This window comes from Notechis scutatus, chromosome Z, assembly GCF_049901735.1.
Source record: "Notechis scutatus isolate UNSWTSFEM ecotype Mainland chromosome Z, rNotScu1.2, whole genome shotgun sequence".
NCBI classification, from domain to species: Eukaryota; Metazoa; Chordata; class Lepidosauria; order Squamata; family Elapidae; genus Notechis; species Notechis scutatus.
The window spans coordinates 31,428,086-31,446,743 of record NC_142025.1 but is presented as its reverse complement, the minus strand read 5'-3'; the positions used below and the strand labels follow the sequence as shown (position 1 = coordinate 31,446,743).

The window sequence follows — 18,658 nt, the reverse complement described above, 5'->3', positions numbered from 1 at the left end:
AATTTCATCACAAATTTGTTGTTTCCAATTATACAACCCAGAAATCATTTTACCAATAGATACATATTCTTCTAATTTTTTTTTCTTTGTCTATCTAGACACTGTAGGACAGAGATCTCCAACCTTGACAATTTTAAGACTTGTGGACTTCAACTTCCAGAATTCCCAACCACTTCACAAGCCTTGAAGTTGCCACATTTGGAGATTGCTCTTCTGCAAGATCATTCTTCCTGAGCAGTGATTGTTTTAGCTGATGCATCAAATAAATCTTTGCCACCACCATCCCAACCCGTCTCCCATCTTCTTTCCCATTATCCTAGGTTCTTTGGAGAGGAATTACCTTTTCCAATGTTGGACTGTTCTAGGCTGGATTGACAGTGAAACTGATTTAAAATAATGAGATTTTGTTTCTAAAATTAAATATTGCAAAAGACAAGACAAAATGAAATCCTTCTAAACATTTTATTTAATTCTTTATTTCCTTTGTATTCTTCTGTAGGATTACATTTTAAGTCCCCCCCCCCCTGGATTTAAAAGAAGGAAACAAAAGAAAATATTGCTAGAACTGTTAACTAAAGCCTAAAAATGTTTCCTGTTTTGTGTATTCACCTGTGTAGAGTAATACTATGAAGATTTTCCTCTTAAATATCCATGATATTTGGTGAAAGTAACAGATCATTGTTGCTGGGACAAAAAGTGCCTTAATGCTCATTTTCTTGACACACCTGCTGTGGAATTTTTTTAAACCTTTCTCTGTAATAAGTGGATCAATCAAATTAACAAACCAATAACACTCTCTGTATTACCCACTGGAACACCAGCATCAATCCCCATGATTAATTATAACTAATAAACAATTAATCCTTGACCTGCTTCTACCAAATTCTCCTTTGGATTGAGGAGATTGTTTGACACGCCTTCCTCCAGGTAGTTCCTGCCCCTCCTACAAGTTCTCTTTTATACTTTGGAAATCTTCCAAGGAGAAGTATGAGAAGAACTTTTTTTTCTGGCCATGCTGATTATTAAGATTATTAAGCATCTAGACTTTGGTAGGATGCAAACAGACTGTGGAAAAAAGAGGTTGTCTGTTCCACCAGTAAGGAGCAAGGAGATCCAAGGCTCCCACAACTTAAGCATACAAGATGCTTTTTGAAATGAATGGGGTATGCGATGTGGTTTTTCTAGCGTAATGCTACAGGATCTTCTTTCTCCAGTTGTATCACTGTTTAGTGCTAAACGGCTTTATAACTCTTGTGATAGGGTTTCAGACATACCCACACAGAAAACAGATGGGAAAGAATAATTAAATTATAATTAAATAGCATGCATTGGGCAAATCCTTGCCCTTGATCATATCACTGCTAACCTTATCTTCCAGGTGTTATAGATGCTTATTTTGTCAAGATGTGAATCAAAGAGAGGAAAATTTCACTTTGATAGCAGAACAACTCAATATGACTTCAGGCCACCTGTGTAGCAATGGAAAGTGAAGAAATGGACATTTCTTTTAATGATGATCAGCAATATATCTCCAATTCATGGATAGATGAGAGTGAGAATGAGCCTATAGATTGAGAAACTCAGAGACTGAAGTCCAGACTAATTAAAAAGATCAGCAGATTTGCAGTTTCTAAAGCAAAGCATAGATCCTATTGTGTGCATATTTCAAACACTCATCTTGACTTCCAGTTTGGGTTTCTTTGGCGATGGACTGAAATCATGATCGTCCACAGTTTTGATCCATGCTCACCGCTGGAATGCCCCGAGCCACCTGGATTCGGGGCTGAGGCCACTCTGTAGAGGTGGTGAAGAAGGGGGAGCCATCAGTGGGGTTGAGGAGAGCCGCATCTCTCCTCCTCGGCTGGCCATTACTCCCTTTCCCAAAGGCGGTTGCAACGGTGCTCAGCAATGGCCACCTCAAAGAAGAACCCAACCAGACAAGATTGTGCAGGAGGAAGTTTAAAGGAGAAAGTTTGACTGACCGGGTTGAATGGAGAACATCTATTTAAGGTACCTGGAACCTGAATTTTAAAGACCAATACTATTCCTAAAAAAGATTTGAAGCTGCGAAAGAGAAAGGGAAAGGAAACGGAATTGGCTTTTTTTCCTCTAACATTGACAGTTTTAACTGACTTGGAACATTAAGAAGAAGAGATTCGAATAAGAAATTGATACTAATCCACTTTGACACTAATAGGCTATTTCTAGCTGAAAATAAAGTGTCAAAGGGATAAAGAATTTTGGATAATTTAAAAACTTTCTTTAAAAAAGAAAGAAAGAAAGCAGCAGAGGGAAAAAGGAAAAAAGAGGGTGGAATCTGGAAAGTGGAGGAGACCACCTGGAACTTATAAAAAAAATTGATAGTGGAATTCTAACAAGGCTTGCAAAAGATACATTGTAGCTGAAACTTTCTTACAAGAGAACAAAGCCCCCTGGAAAGAGAAAGTGAGAAAAGAAGCAAGAAACAGTTTTGGATTATTGGATGATTCCTGGAACTTTGGATGGAGGATCCTAATGAAATAAAATGAAATCAACTGGGGGTTGTTTACACTTTTTAAAATGGCATCACTCCTTGAAGAGTTAAAAATGAGACTTAAAGAACAAAAAGAAGAAGCACAAGACAGAAGAGGATCTTTTGGCTTCGTATTTCAATTTTAGAAATGGAGATCTTGAACTATGAAAAACAACAAGAAACGCTGGCAGAACAAGAAGGGCGGGACAACGAAGAAGCCATCTTTAATGACCAAGCAATTTTAAGCGGGGTAAAAAAGGGAAAGTGGGGAAAGGGAGTAAAAAACTTAAGGACTGAAGCAAGAACCAAAAAAAAGAGTAATTTGAAAAGTAATCATAATATTAGGAAGAAGCAGAAGGGAGGATCACAGAAGGGAGAATCAGATAGAAAAGGGAATTAAAAAGGGGAGGGAGAAGAAGAGAGGGAAGAGGCAAAGGAAAAGAAGCTATAAAGGACAGAAACAAGATATAAAGGTACAGGAAAAACGTACAAGAATTAAAGGTATAAACCTATTTAAAAGACACAGAGACTGGTTAAAATTTAACTCGAGAGGATTCTGCAAGGGTGCATGGGATAGCATTGTTATATTAGAAATAGAAAAGGGTTAGAAAATATGTTAGATGAATAAAGTGATAGAAAAAATTTCTATTGATATGTAGTGGAATATTTGTTTGTAAAGAGAATAAGGCTCTCAATGATTTAAAAAGAACGTTTAAAAAAACTGAAAAGAAACATGGAAGATTTTTATCAGTTGACAAGATGAACTTGAATAAGAATAATAACTTTATTGACTATTGTTAATAACTATTGTTTAGTTTTTTATTTAAAGACAATAATAAGTAAAATATGAAATATAGATGATTAAAGTGAAAGACAACTGATATTACTAGGTAATGTTTGTTAAAAGAAATAGAAATGTAATTGTTATTAATATTAATGGCAGAGCTGTATTTGAATAGAATATTCCATTTACTATTGTTATACATATATACACAGATACATATACATATATACTGTTTTCTTTTAAGAATTTAGTGTGTATTTTAAGGGAATGTACCAAGCAGAATTTGATTGAAAATAGGTATGATAGAGGTTAGAAAATGAATGTTATAACTGTAAAGATGTAACTTAAATTTTTAAATAAGATTTGAAAAAAGATACAAAGATGTTACACTCCAGTCTAGTAATTACAGGGGGAAATTTGTTTTATGAGAAAAGATAATATGAAATTGTAAACAGGACAGACGAAAGTATAAAAACATTGATTAGAAAGATTTTAAAAATTAGAAAAAAATATGTAATTGAATTAAGAAAGGAATGAGATAATTTAAAATAAGGCTATAGGAAGCCAAGAAAGGGAAAAGCTATTGAAAAAATTGTGAAAATAGTTATAAGATATGGATTAGAATGTATAAGATAAATATGTATTGAGTTTATGTTTGTATGGAGAAGTGATAACCCGGGGCCATGCTGTTCTCAAAAAAAGATATTTTATTTGTATTTGTATGTTTTGTGAAAACTTAAATAAAACTTTTATTAAAAACAACACTCATCTTGTTCTTTAAGCCATTACTCATTTTCTATATTAATTCTTTACTTATCATAGTGATTAAAAGTCTAAATATTTTATTAAGGATCTTCAATTCTATTGCTGAAGAGATTTAGCAGGTTTTTTGTGTTTTTTTTAATTAATCGAAGTAGAATAATGTCTTTATAAAAAGCTTCTTCTGTATGGATTTGCATCAGATATACTCACTGAAAGGTGACAGAGATTTCATGATTTGGAGGGATGGTTTTTAAAGGCCTTTTCTTTAAAAAGGGGGGAAATTCAGTAACTTTAGTGAAGAGCAAATCATAGGGTATGGGTGGTAAATTTTTGTTGGAACAATATAAACCTCATGTCAGAATAAAACAGACCTATTACAAAGCTAAAGAGAGATTGGATCTACTTCTATGGAAGTTGAGGTAGATTGATGGTTTATTACCAGGATTTACCAGGGCATCGAGTCCACCTTCCATTGGGAAAAGTGAACAAGAAGCTTTTAAATACAGAGACAAAATAAAAATTCCTCTCATTGAAATGATCCAGCTGGACATCGAGCTTTTCAATTGCCTTCCTGGTTTGCCTTCTCAAATAAATAAACATGGTTGAAAGGGTCTATGGGAACAAAACAGAATAATGTATTATTTGGAGAATGAAAATTGTGTCAGGGAATTAGTTGTTTATGTAATAAGGTAAGATGTTGCTTTGTATATTAACATCCTTCTCATCCCACAAACTTTAGGGAAATTGGGTAAGAAGGAAAGGGAGAAAGAGACTGCTTGTGTAACGTGTCATTTATAACGGCAAATGGTGCAATATACCATCAAAGAAGAATCGTTTGGATAAACATTGTGTGGGCACATTTACCGACTAATAGTCACCCTTTATAAAAAAATTTGGCAAATAGAAGTTTGTGGGAGTTTTGTATTTGGATTGCATGAACACATTTAATAATATATTGCTTGTCCTTTTACCAAAATAATGGTAGTTGCCCAACCTACTTCAATCAGCAGATTCTACTTTGAAAAAGAATGCCTTGTTTGAAAAAGATGGTACATTTTCCTCTATCTTTCCTATTTTGGGATGTATTTTGTCAGGTATTACTATTGTTTGCAGTTAGGCAAGAGTATGTGTTCATATTTAACAGTTAGGATAGTTGAAGATAGTTTTCATTTGTGCGTACCACAGAAAGAACAGTGAGAAAAATTTGATTTACTTGTGTTTTTGTGCAGGAGGTAAGAATGATTTAGAATTTCTTCATAATTGTTTTCTTTCACTTAGTGGGTTGTGATGTTTCTGGACCCTTTTATAATAAATCAGGGACAAATATAATTAAAGAAGATGGATGGATGGACTAATTTGCAAAGCCAGATGAATGTCATAAAGTCATTGGGTGTTTCTGTACATATTTATTTTGACCAGATTCCACAATGTGCATGTGTTGTCTTGATGCAAATTGAGTTCATGGGCAAGGTAAGAGGACTGTTTAAATGATTCAATCCAGTTTTCCGGCTACCTTAATTTATGGTCCAGATCAGTTTTGGATTAGTCCAAAGGAATTCATTTCAGACAATTTAATATGACATATTGATATATCTTGCTTGCACTGGATTCTCTATTATGCCAAGTATTATATATTAAGGAACTGACTACTAAAACTTTATGTCAATCTTTCCCCCCCATCTACTTTTTATTTTGTACGCTCTCTTTTGTGTCATTATTTTTTTCTGTTTAACAGTCTTTAATGGAAGAAAAAAGTTTCAAATGATATTTTCAAATGAGTTCATCCTTATTCTATGACATTTCATATGTGTTCTGTCATAAACCTAAGTTTAAATACTACATATACAATACACATGCATAATGCAATTCATTTTATTTTAGTATGCAGTTTTCTTTTAACATTTACATCGTTATTATTGGAATTGATGCTTTCATAATTAATTAAACAAAATCAGACCAATTGTAAAGTATGTTAACATATATTTCAGTCTATATGATGATGATATCTTTAAAAAGAGTGGATTTTGCATCCCTTGTTTTGTTTCTTAACAAGTTACCAATGATAACTTCTTTCCTTTAAGTCAATAAAAGTTATTGTTAATGAGACTAATTTTGGTCTCTTAGATTCTGAATTTAGAAAGTGTTTTTTTTCTTTGTTCAGTCTCTTCATAAATATTTCAAAAATTTAAGGTTCTTTGCTTCTCACATTTCCAGTTTCTCATCAAAAAGAAAATAGAAATTTCAACATCAAAAAAAATCCATAGTGCTATAATATACTGAAAAGTTAAAAAAATTATGTACAGAAGTTTTTCAAATTCTTTAAATTTGTTTATATATTATACATATGTCCAATATAAGAATTTTTCCATCCTCCATAAATAGAAAAAATAAAATATGTTTACAAATATTTGACATTAACAAAAAAAAATGGATATTTGCACTGATCTTTTTTATTTCAGGATTTGCATAAAATTTTTTTTTGAACAAAGTGTTTTGGTATGTTATTTGCAATATGCTTTATAGCTAAGCAGTATTCTGAACTTCAGTTATTTTTAAAAACCAGTAAAGAAATTTAACAATATAAACTGGAAACAGAATATAACTGTTTAATAGTCTGTAATTAATGATTAAAGGTATTTTAAAACAAGTAATTTTAATTACATTTGCTTTATATTTTAAAGGAGTTATTTCAAAATAAAGATAACATTATTAATAAAGCATTATGATTTGGGTTCAATGATATTCTTCTAAATACTGATAAACTATTTTGTTCTTTTAAATGAACATTTCTATTTACTGGCAAACTAAATGGAGAGTAGGGAAGAAAAAAATTATTTCAAATACAAAAAGGTTATTCTATTTGTACAACTTTTTGTGCAAGATGTTTTCACTGAATTATAGAAGTCAAAGGTTGCAACTTGGGAATGCCTTACATGTCATTTATGCCACATCATAAAATAACTCTGTATACATTGTGGTCACTCATTACACACAGCATTCTGCTAGTCCTTGTGCAAGAATTCATGAATGATATGAATACATTTCTTCCTTCTTGTTTTTAAGAACCAGGTATAGTGAATTCCCATTAGGCAGCAAATCAGATTTTAAGTAATATGATATGCCTGTGTATAATCCCCTTTTGAAATTCTATATTATATTGAGTTATATTTTTATGAATTTGGTTTTAGCTGAATGTTCTGTACTGCACTTTAAATACATGAGCCTCTTCGGTGTGTAAAACCTGCAGTATTTTTTTTTGCACTACATGCTTTACTTTGCTTTTTTATTTTTTAACTTTTTGTTTTTAGATTTATAGGTAATTTAGAAAATAGAAAAACAGAAACTTGTGGATTTTTTTTTACTCTTGTCCAAGTATCGAAAAAGAACAGAAAAATTACTGTATTATCATGGATTAATGTTTTATTTCTTTATCAAGCTAATGAACATTGCAACTAGAAATTTTTTGAGCTCATAAAGCATATCTCCCCTTAATAGTAAACTATTTAAACCTGTTAAGTTGATTTCTAAGTCAGGTATTTGTGGGGGCACTGTTTCCTAAGGAAGGTGGGCATCCTCCTGCCATAGTTAAGCATGTTTAAACCCAGAGGTGTCAAGAATAGAAATACACACAATACAATGGAGCAAAAATGCATTGTCCTACACACAATTTTCTGTAACATATTCAGACAATCACCTGCATGCTCCATTTTAATACTGTTTTCTTTCTTTTTTCTTTTTCTTTTTTTGTAGAGGTTGAAAGCAGCTTTGACTCATATTCCTGCGGGCATCTCCAATGGAAATATGAACACCATGGGTCATATGATGGAAATGATGAGCTCTCGACAAGACCAACCAGCCCACCATCATATGCACTCACATCCACATCAACACCAGACCCTTCCACCCCATCACCCATACCCCCATCAGCATCAACACCCAGCACATCATTCTCATCCTCATCCTCATCACCAGCACCCACACCATCATTCTCATTCACATCTTCAGGCTCACCCAGCACATCATCAGACTTCGCCACATCCGCCACTGCATACAGGCGGGCAAGCACAGGTAGAGCCTTCTAACCTCTCTTATGTGAAGATGGATATTAAAAGCAAGAGTTTGTTGTGGCTTTTTTTTTTTTTTTTTTGCACATTTTAATTCTCCTGCATCTTTTTTTTGTAATTTTGATGTTGTCAAATCAAGGAAGGCATATATTATAGGTCTTGAGTAGTTTACCAGAGGATTGAGATTAAGCAATATTACCTAATATTGCAAGACAAAAGACCAAAGTCTTAGAACTTCCATAATAAGTCTGGAGATGGTTTCCAATGTCAGATGCCCCTTCCACGGGAAAATTTCTCCTCTCTTTCTCTTTTCCTCTCACCTCAGAGGTGTATGTCTTTCTCAGGACCATAGGATTGCAGCCTAAAACTGAAGAAGGTGGGAGCTCTTTTATTTGATACATTTTTCTATATAAGAATGCTCCTTTTGTACCGTTTTTTGTCAGAGAACCTTGAGTTCCTTTCCCATAGTGTAAAGTGCATGCTTATTGTAGATTAAATAAATGTTTCATGCTGCATACTTGTATTCTTGCTATGGATAATCACCATCAGCAGTTTTCTGCTCAAGTGTTCATTGCTCCAACATTTCTTTCAGTGCATGGCATGATGAGTGCTGAACTTGGCCATGTATGCAATTTGTTTTTTATATATCATACCAATCTGCATGCCAAAGAGCATGTTAACCATATGAAATTGGAGGGGTTATAGTTGTAAAACTACAGAGCTTGTAAAAATATATATGACTTCCCTCTCCACATTATCCACACTATGATTGTCTCTTTCTTACTCCTTTGCTACAAGAAAAAAGAAACAAAACATTGATATATATAATAGGCACCTCAGATATAGATTCAGTGTGGTATAATAATTAGCTGATTATCCACCACATGTATGAGGTCTATAGTAAATAATATTTAGGTCTGAAGTTAAGACCAGGATTTTTCTTTGATTCTCTCTTCACTATACCACAGAGATGGGGAACGATAGCCCCTTTATGACTTGTGGACTTCAACTCCCAGAATTCCAGTGTCTGCATGTCTGCTCAGGAATTCTGGGAGTTAAAAGTCTACAAGTCATAAAGGACCATTCATCATTCCCCATTCCTGCTCTACAGCGTGGTTTTTTGAAACAGTTGAGTGTGTATGCAATTGAATTTAAATGATTTTCCTAGAATTTAAATTAACCTATACATATTTGCAATAGCAGTTTTTCGCAGAAGCAGGGATGCCCCCAGTCCCCCTCCCAGCTGTTCACACTGAAACAATTGTTACTTCTTAGATAAAAACACCTTTGTGATATAACATTCACACTCTAGCAGATGAAGCAAGAAAAGAAGTAGCCTGCTTTCACAACATTGAGTTATCCCCCCCCTCCCCCAACGTTGTGTCTGCTGCTTAGAGGATAAATGACGATTTTAAGATCTACAGGTCAGCTAGACAACAGAACAGTTTTAATTCCTCACGGGAATGCAAAAGTAATGACACTTTTGAAGAGGGCATTGCCTGGGATAAAAGATGGTTTGAGTGAGTAATAAACATAAAGTTATTACTTTCCAAACCCATCTATAATTCCCCCCAGTACTGGCCCCTTTAAGGTCAGACTGCTTCAGCAGACACATTAATCTTATGGTACAGTTTACTAATTATTAACCAACTCTTTCTATTGAACCAGATTCTTGATTTTCGTGGTTCATGTCAAAACCAAACTGTGTTGCTAGGAGTCACATTTCCTTTTTGCCATAATTTTGATTGTTATGCTACATCCCTGTATTAAATTTCAAACTTTTCAACAGCCAACAGGAACCTAATAAATTAGGTTGTAGAAATGAATGGCTAGAAATTTAAAGTTGTAAAAAGTAGAAAGGACATACCAATTCAGGGATCAAGGCAAAAATCCAGCCAACTTTTACTATATCTCTTTTCTTCTTCTGCTGTATCAAATGACATAATTCACATATTAAAAACATTTATAATTAAGTCAAAGGAATTTTTTAACATTACATTTTGTTTATAAAAATGTTTATTATAATTTAGTCTCATTTATTCATGATTTTGTAAGATCAAATACAAAAATATACAGCATCTGATAAATATAATAGAACTTAATAGAATTCATTCTATGGCTTCCCTAGTTGGGTTTTTTTTTTAAGTAACAGGTCTACCTTACTTAATTTATTTCAGCTTCAAAGTTAGAATTAAAAGAAATCACATAGAAATGAACTGTAATTAACAATAAAATTGGTTGCTTGGAAAAAGTGCTACTGATTTTTTTGCTACTATAGACTGACATAGCTTTTCTCCTACAACAACAATGAGAAGCACCAAGCTTAGAATATATTTAGTTACTTCTGACCAAATATTGGAAATATGCCCGATTAGATTTGATCTACTTAACTTGAAAATACTACATCAATCTCTCTCATGCACACTTTTTGTTTGTTTTAACTGTATCTTTCAAATTAACATATTTCCAGTAATCTCAAAATATTTTAATTACTTTCTGCTCACTGTTAACTTGGAGCAAAGTTGTTAAAGCAGAAAAGATTGTTTTGTATCTACAGGGGCAAATTAATTTGAAAGTGATATTAGAAACAGCACTTGTAGTTTAAAGTTATACGTGTAGAAAGGTGTTGAAATATACACGTTTATTTATTTATTTAGCAAATATTTGGTGACTCCAAAAATGTTCCTTCATAGTTTAAAACAGATCTTTAAGTCCTGTATTTTTCAGGTAAGTAAATATCAGCAGTATTTTATTATAGAAGGCATCTGGCATTACTCAGCATCAGCTTTCCATGTCAATATGGCTTATAAACATGGGGAACAAGTCATGCATTCCTTTGAGCATGATTATACACCTGAGTTTATGTGAGGAATGAAGTGTTCTTGAAAAATACTTTTAACACTGTGAAAGAACAGGTTACCCAGAGAATGGCCAGCATCTGTGTGGCTGTCCTGCTGTTTTAAGCGTTCTCCCAATCAGCACAATAACCTTGGCTATAAAATTGTGCTGAAACAGCTGAGTAGTGGTGGTGCTACATGGGAGAGCCAGAAGAAAAAAAGATGGAAAAAAGGAATAGGAGGAGAAGAGGAGGAGTGTGTATAAGTGTAAGTGTAAGTAAAGCAACCTGACTAATCTTAAACAATTAAAGAGATAATTATTCTCCAGCAGTCCTGACAAGGAGTAATAGTTGGAGTACTCATGAGGAGTTGAAGTAAAATAGTAGCAATGGAGTAGTGTGTATGTGTCTGTGTGTTGTTTGGAGGCTGTTGTGTTGGCTCTTTCATGTCTTAAGCTCACCAAATTGGGTTTAATTAAAAGAAACTGACAGTCACATAGTTTGGTCTTGGCTTCTTAACATAGTTTATAAGATATTTGTTTTGCTGATATTCATAGTCTAGATGTGCTCTGCATGGTGTTTTTTTAGGATTTACTGTTTGTCAACAACTGGAAGCTAAATAGCTTATGAAAGTTTACATGACACTATAAACCCACCAACGTTATCTGCTACTGTATTCATTAGATAAGATAAATATCCCATAAGTATATCCATCATATACAAAAGTTTATAATTAGGGGTTGTAACCACTCTTAGAAGAGATCTATTTTATTTCAGAAATAAAATAAAATTCTAAAAATAAAATTCTAGAGTGAAAAATACATCATGGTGGCTTTCAATTTTAAACACTTTTATAAAATTGTTTGCTTGAATCTCTTGCTTTAGTCTTCCTGTTTATGCTAAAGTAGAAAGCCACATTTTATTAATTCTTACATATGTTTTATTCTGCATGGAAATAGATAAACTAAAATTATGATGTTTTCATTGAGAAAGCATACATGCAGAGGAATGAAGCAATTCATGTTTATCATCTTCATATAAATTCATTCCCACTTTTCTCCCAAACATGTAAATGGAAGAATAATTTCATTTTATTTTCATCTTTTAATCTGAGTCAGTTTTATATTTATTTCAGTTTTAAATACCTAACACAGAGCAGATATATTGGCTATAGTCTTACCTAAGCAAAACTAATGCTCAATACCGTATAAAGAAAAAATAAAAGCTGAAATTTGAATCAAGTTCACTCTAATCCCTGATCATTACATGTCTGGTTTTTTAGGGGGGAAATGCCTTTTATTAGCCTTTCAGTCAATATACGTATTTAGAATTTCCTTGTAATTTCTCCTCTAAATACTAAGTAGGTTCAACAAAGCTTAAGTTTTTTGGGAATTGGCCAAGACCGACTTGGCTACAAAGGAGAAATGCAGGACTTTAAATTGTGAACAAAATTAAAGGTCCTGGGACTCTTTCCCTGTTTGATTAATACTAGGTGTCACAACATTTGAAATGATTCATGGTTGAACTGAATGCTCTCTTTGCTGTACTGAAATGAACTGAAAACATTTTTAATAAGATGGAGCAGTTCTCTCCCACAACACAGTTCTGAAAGGCCAACTCCTGCTTCAGGCAAAATGTTAGACAAAGAATAGTTTAAGGATATTTTATGAAGTCTCAGAATTTCTACCATTTGCTAATTTGTGTGTAATTTGGTAAGGAATGCCATTTATCTCTTTGGGCTGATCTTCTAGTGTCACATATTTACTGGCTATTTAATTAAAAACAATTATGATTCCTATTAGGTATCATCAGCAGCTCAACAAATGCAAGCCACACAGAGCCTACAACCACCACAGCCAACTGGTGGTCGTCGAAGAAGAGTGGTGGATGAAGATCCAGATGAACGACGGAGGAAATTTCTGGAACGAAATCGAGCAGCTGCCACACGGTGCAGACAGAAGAGGAAAGTTTGGGTGATGTCACTGGAAAAGAAAGCAGAAGAACTCACCCAAACAAATATGCAGCTTCAGGTACAGATTACCATCAATTTAATAGGATATAATTGTTTTTATGCCCATAAAACCTTAACAAAGAAAACGTAAAGTTGAGTTGCACTAGATTATGCTTCTCACAGAAAAACAATAAATCTGATAAAATTTAATGTTTAATTTGCAAAATTTTAACCAAGAGTTTTAAAATATTTTTTTTATTTTCTTCACATAAAAAGACTTACAGTTAACAGTCCTTCATTAGGACTGAGATAGGTATTTAAAGATAGTAAGAGATATAATCCTTTCTCCTTTAGCCTAAAGCAGGTCTGTCAAACTCACAGCCCATGAGCTAGATGTGTTACCCATTAGCCAAGCCCATATGCTGCTTAGCAAAGGGGGAAAAAGTCAGGATACATCATATAATGACGCGAGTTTGACACCCCTGGCCTAAAGCATATTACAGGCAGTCTTTGACTTAAGACCACAATTGAGCCAAAATTTCTGTTGCTAATTGAAGCAGTTGTTAAATAAATATTGTCCCATTTTTTGACCTCTGTTGCCACAGTTGTTAAGTGAATCATTGCAATTGTTAAGTTAGTTGTTAAATGAATCTGTCTTCCACATTGATTTTGCTTGTCAGAAGATTGCATAAGTGATCACGGTACACTACAAGCATCATAAATATGAGTGTTGCCAAGCACATGAATGTTGATCACATGGGAATGCTGCAACAGTCATAAGCAGGTCATAAGTCACTTTTTCCACTGCCATTGTAACTTCAAACTGTTGGAAATCAAGGACTACTTGTATTTGAATCACTAGCTACTAAAATATGCTTTATGGTCCTTCGCCCTACAAAAATGGCCTAAATGGTTTAATTCATTGAAATTTAGATCTCATTGGAATGGTTTTTTAAAATATACTAGGTATCTAGTATAAACCTCTATAGGTACAGTTGATGGCATTTGTGGAGCTGGATTATGGGTCGACAGTAGATCATATCCATCCTCTGCCCATTAATTTCTGGAGATAAAAGTGATCCAAATCAAAAGCCTCATCTTGAAACATCCTACCACTTCCATTTGGATTAATGTAAATAATTGGAGATATTGCTGTTGATCTTTGAACACAAGACTATGTATAACCTTACCTTGATTGTAGGTTTTCCTTACTTCCTGGTAAATTGAAGTTCCTGCATAACTGGACACAATAAATGTATTTATATTTTGATATGTTAAAAATGACTGCCCAATTATTGACGTCAAGAACAGCTAAAACACAATAATGGCAGCTTAATAGGAAATCTAAATTAGGATAGTCTGAATATCTGGAGGGTATAAAGGCATATTATTGTTCAATGCAATTTTTTTCTTTCTTCAAAAGTGCTTTGTTTAGTATGACATCACCTGATAAGTAAATTAAGCTTTGGCAATGTGTGTGTGTTTAATATTGTATTATGCAAATGCAGCCAAAAGACCAGGAAATCTGATTCCTAATAGTCTTTTCTGAATGAATGGATGGACATAAGCTTCAACAAAGGTAAACTGGCTTATGAATTTCTAGGGATATTATTACTCAAGACAGGAATATCTATCAGCCATCTTTATTTCCATCTTTGATTAATTCTTCCTGACTTTCCTGACTTGTACTTTATAGATAAATATATTTTTGGGAAATTCAACTTGTTCTTTGTAGCTCTTTTTTTTAAGCAGTTATGTTTTGAGTCTTCATTTTTATGCTTTGGGAATGGAATACCCTCTGGGATGGGGTAGAGGGGTGGACTTTCTTGGATCTGATAACCCGTGCTTTCCAAACGCTAATAGGTCATTTTAACAGGAGAACAATATTATTCAATGCAGGGGAAGATCTTTAATGTAACAAAATTCTTTTTTTTTTTTTTTCATTCAAGTCCACCCATTTGACAAAGTGCAGCCTCTGAAATACCACCCCAAAATAATCTGAACAGGAATCCATAACTTTAAAGTTTTAAACAGCTACTTTCACGTATTGAATTTGACTTCAAGGACAAAGCAGGATGATTGTGAATAAAGAAAAGTTATTTCTCTGCTATGCCATTTCAATAGTGCAATTTAGTTTGTCTGCAGGGGTATCTGTGAAATTCTGCAAGTTGATATACATGCATCACAATCAAAGCTGTACCCCTACACACATGCATGCTACATGTACAAAAAATTATGGGTCTTCCATCACAATGTTTTGTCCATCATCTTATAGATGGCTATTTTCCTACAGACACACCTATGTCTGCAGAGTCCGAGCTCTGTTTGTACTGTTACTGAGCAACAAAGCAAATGATTAGGCTGTTAAAATCAGATTACCAAGAAAGCTTCTTGCCATCAATTCTTCTTCCACTCTGACAATTAAAATTGTCATAAAAATGAGAGTCAGCCTCAAAGCTTTCAAATAGGCAGTAAAACATATTCCAGAACACAGATTTCCTCCTGTGTTTTTACTAGGAAAAAAGGATTGTATGAAAAATCAGGCCCCAAGCAATCTTCTCAGCTCCTTGTCCTCCTACTTACTAAAATAAAATTATCTTTTCTTTTCTAGAATGAGGTTTCCATGTTGAAAAATGAGGTAGCGCAGCTGAAACAGTTGCTGTTAACCCATAAAGACTGTCCCATAACAGCCATGCAGAAAGAATCACAAGGATACCTAAGTAAGTGTTACCTGATAGTATATACTAATAGTAGATTTCCTTTTTACAGCTCACCTCGATACCTGAACAAGTATTTAATACATTGTTAGGAAAGGCACTGAATTAGCACTGGCTAGAAAGTAAAAGACACATAATTATAAAAAGAATTTATTGGAAGCATCCCCAAAACTTTGATATTTCCAAAAGTATCTTAAGGTTTGTGGAAGCCACCATCAAAGTTGATTAGTTATTTAACCATTTGCTAAATATAGCGTAGAAGCAATACTTTTTTAAAAGAACAGATATAGTTTCTAAAACATTAACAGTACAGAGATCACAAGAATAAGAAAAATAATTAGTGTTATATATAATAAATTATTATTGGCATAATAAAATATGACATTACATTTTAATAAGTGCTTATAAGACAATGTAAAATAAATTCCAAATTTCAAAATGGATATTGACAACTTTCTCTAAAACAGCATGTTAATATAAGATATTGTGCCTGTTCAAAATATTTCTCTAGTTATTTGTCTGTTTTTCTATTGCAAGGAGTGTATTGAGAACTTTTATTGTGCAGTATGTGTGTTTTTGCATGCATACACACCTACTAGATACATACATATTTATCAGGTTGGCCTAATTGCTAACGCACCAGGCTAGAAACCAGGAAATTAAGACTTCTAGTCTCACCTTAGCCATGAAAGCCGGCTGGGTGATTTTGAGCCAGATGCTCTTCTTCAGCCCAATATGTAAAACTCGGGTAATAAGCCAATCAACCAGTCACCAATTAAATCAAAACTTGGTTGGTCCCCCCCCAAAAAAGATCAGACACTGTACTTGCAGGAAAAATATAAGAAAGCATACCAAACCATAACTGAGGTATGAAACATTGAAACATTAAATATTAGATAACCCAAAATTAAGTAAGTTTTCAACCAAAATATTATGGGGTGAAGTTTGGATTTTCTTCCTAATCCACTAACCACCTCCAACATGGAAAATCCCATTCGGTGCCCCAGGCCAGTTGGCAGAGCCAGGTTTTGAGGCTCTTACCGAAGGACAAGAAGGTGAGGGCAGATCTTACCTCAAGGATAGAATATTCAAGAGAGCAAGAGCCATACCTTGCTTTCAATATGATGACAGAGCTTTTTAGCATCAGAGTCTGCATTTGAAATCTGAAATAGCACAGTCAATATGCACATTTGTACTATCCGCAAAAACAAAGCCGTAAGTTCAGTAGTACACATAAAAATGCAAAAAAAAAAAAAAAAAAAGGAATGTTATATAATATAACTGTTACTCTGTGTGTGTGTGTGTGTGTGTGTGTGTGTGTCATTGTCATCAGAAAGCTGAGTCAAGGCTATGGATCTAGTTGATGGAGTAATTGGAGGCAGACCTGGTTTTGCTGCTTTATTAAAGTGACCTGTCCCTCAGCTGAAATTCAAAATAAAATAGTTCTGGAAAAAAAACTTGCTGCTGCTCCATCTTCTCTGCATCTGCAGAGTGACAACCTCTTGTACTTCCAGAGACTGCTCTTCTCATGGCGGAGCCCAACTGGGTTTCCTAGGGATGGTGCAGCAACTCCAGTAAAGCCAGTTACTTCCAGATTTCCATCAACCATTTGGTGTAGAGGGGATCCGGAACTAGCACTCCCTTCCTTTCCCTGCTTGGCATCATTCAGAGTCCTATCAAAAGGCTTGAAAAGGAGACACAACAGCATGGACAGAAGAGGCAAAGTACTCAGTATTTCGCTGGAACAGTCTTGACTACATGACTCATATTTCCAAAGGAGATTATACTTCGGTCAATGCAAGTAGCATTCTGCTGACTTACTACTTACACTGAGGTATCTTTCCATTATTTAAAAGTGCTATATGCAGACATAGCTTAAAGTAGAAATGTGGTATCAATAATATGAAGACAATTCTACAGATTCCTTTATTTCTGTTATTCCTTAGTTTTAGTGGTTTTCTAATTTTAATTTCAGTTTTTTTTTGCAGCTAAACATTTCCTATTGCAATCTGCTTCCTCAGTTATTTGCTCTGCTAAAAAAAAAAAATGCTGTTCCTTTCTACCTGGAATGAATCTTCTTTTCCATTCTGTGCAGGTCCTGAAAATAGTCCTCCTTCCAGTCCTGGTCCAACCTGCTCGCAGAAACAAGTCATTCAGCAGAATACCATTACTACTTCCTCTGCCGTCGGTGATGTTGGAGGCTCCACACTCAGCCAGCTTGCAAGCCATCCAAAAGACATGAACCCAGTCCTTTAAAATTGAGTCTTCAAATAACTGTTATGATAAATATGATAGCCTATCGGGTTTCTTTTCTGTTAAAGGCATTACCTTCTCCACATTATTTCTGATCTGAAGGACTCAGCCCCAAAAGACTTATGAGTTTGATTTTTTTAGTTATTAAAACATTGTTTATGCTTAGTAATAATAAAGGGATTTATGCAATGATTATGCTATCAGCTTGGGAGATGCTTGGTGCTTTCTGTAATTTTCTGGTACCAGATTCTTCTACATTTTTTTTTTTTGTAACCAAATTATTTCTGTACATAGCCATGCTCCTTCTTATCATTGCTGGTTGGCACTACTGAAGCATCTTATAACAGTATCATTAAGCCAAAAACTGAAGCTTAAAAATATGAAACAGCCATTCACTTGTTGACAGTGCAATAAGGACATGGTTTTTCAGTACCATTAAACTCTCAATCATTCTTACAGCTTTGCAAATCATTATTCTGCTTTGAAAATGTTTCTATATCTGTTGGAGTTACAGCCTAGGGGTTCTACTCTCAGTTTATGTTCTCTTTTCCTGAGCTATTGGAAGTGATTATGAAATAGTTTTAAAATATTCAATATTTCTGAAATTTTCTGAAAGGAGGAGGTGAAACCCAATTTTTCTCAGCCTAGCTTTTTTTAGAAAAGGGTTTGAATGTGGGCAGAAATAATGTGCCTCTCTGGAGATTATTTTTAATATCATAAGCCTTTCGCTTACCAAATAGTTATGGTTTTTTATCATCAGGATACTCATGTAAAAGTGG

At 34.0% G+C, this 18,658-nt stretch overlaps 1 protein-coding gene across 6 annotated transcripts in view; it reads left to right on the top strand.

Moving 5' to 3' along the window:
- CREB5 (cAMP responsive element binding protein 5) overlaps positions 1-18,335 on the top strand; it is a 262,831-nt gene extending 244,496 nt beyond the window's left edge. For 5 of the 6 annotated variants that reach the window (XM_026673604.2, XM_087946881.1, XM_087946882.1 and 2 more), the window contains 4 exons: positions 7,809-8,126; positions 12,761-12,988; positions 15,521-15,629; positions 17,722-18,335. In XM_026673604.2, coding sequence (XP_026529389.1) covers positions 7,809-8,126; positions 12,761-12,988; positions 15,521-15,629; positions 17,722-17,882 — 816 coding nt within the window. In that variant the 3' untranslated portion in view covers positions 17,883-18,335. The remainder of the gene's footprint in view (positions 1-7,808; positions 8,127-12,760; positions 12,989-15,520; positions 15,630-17,721) is intronic. The other variant, XM_087946883.1, reaches the window with a different exon arrangement.
- The last annotated feature ends 323 nt before the right edge of the window (positions 18,336-18,658 follow it).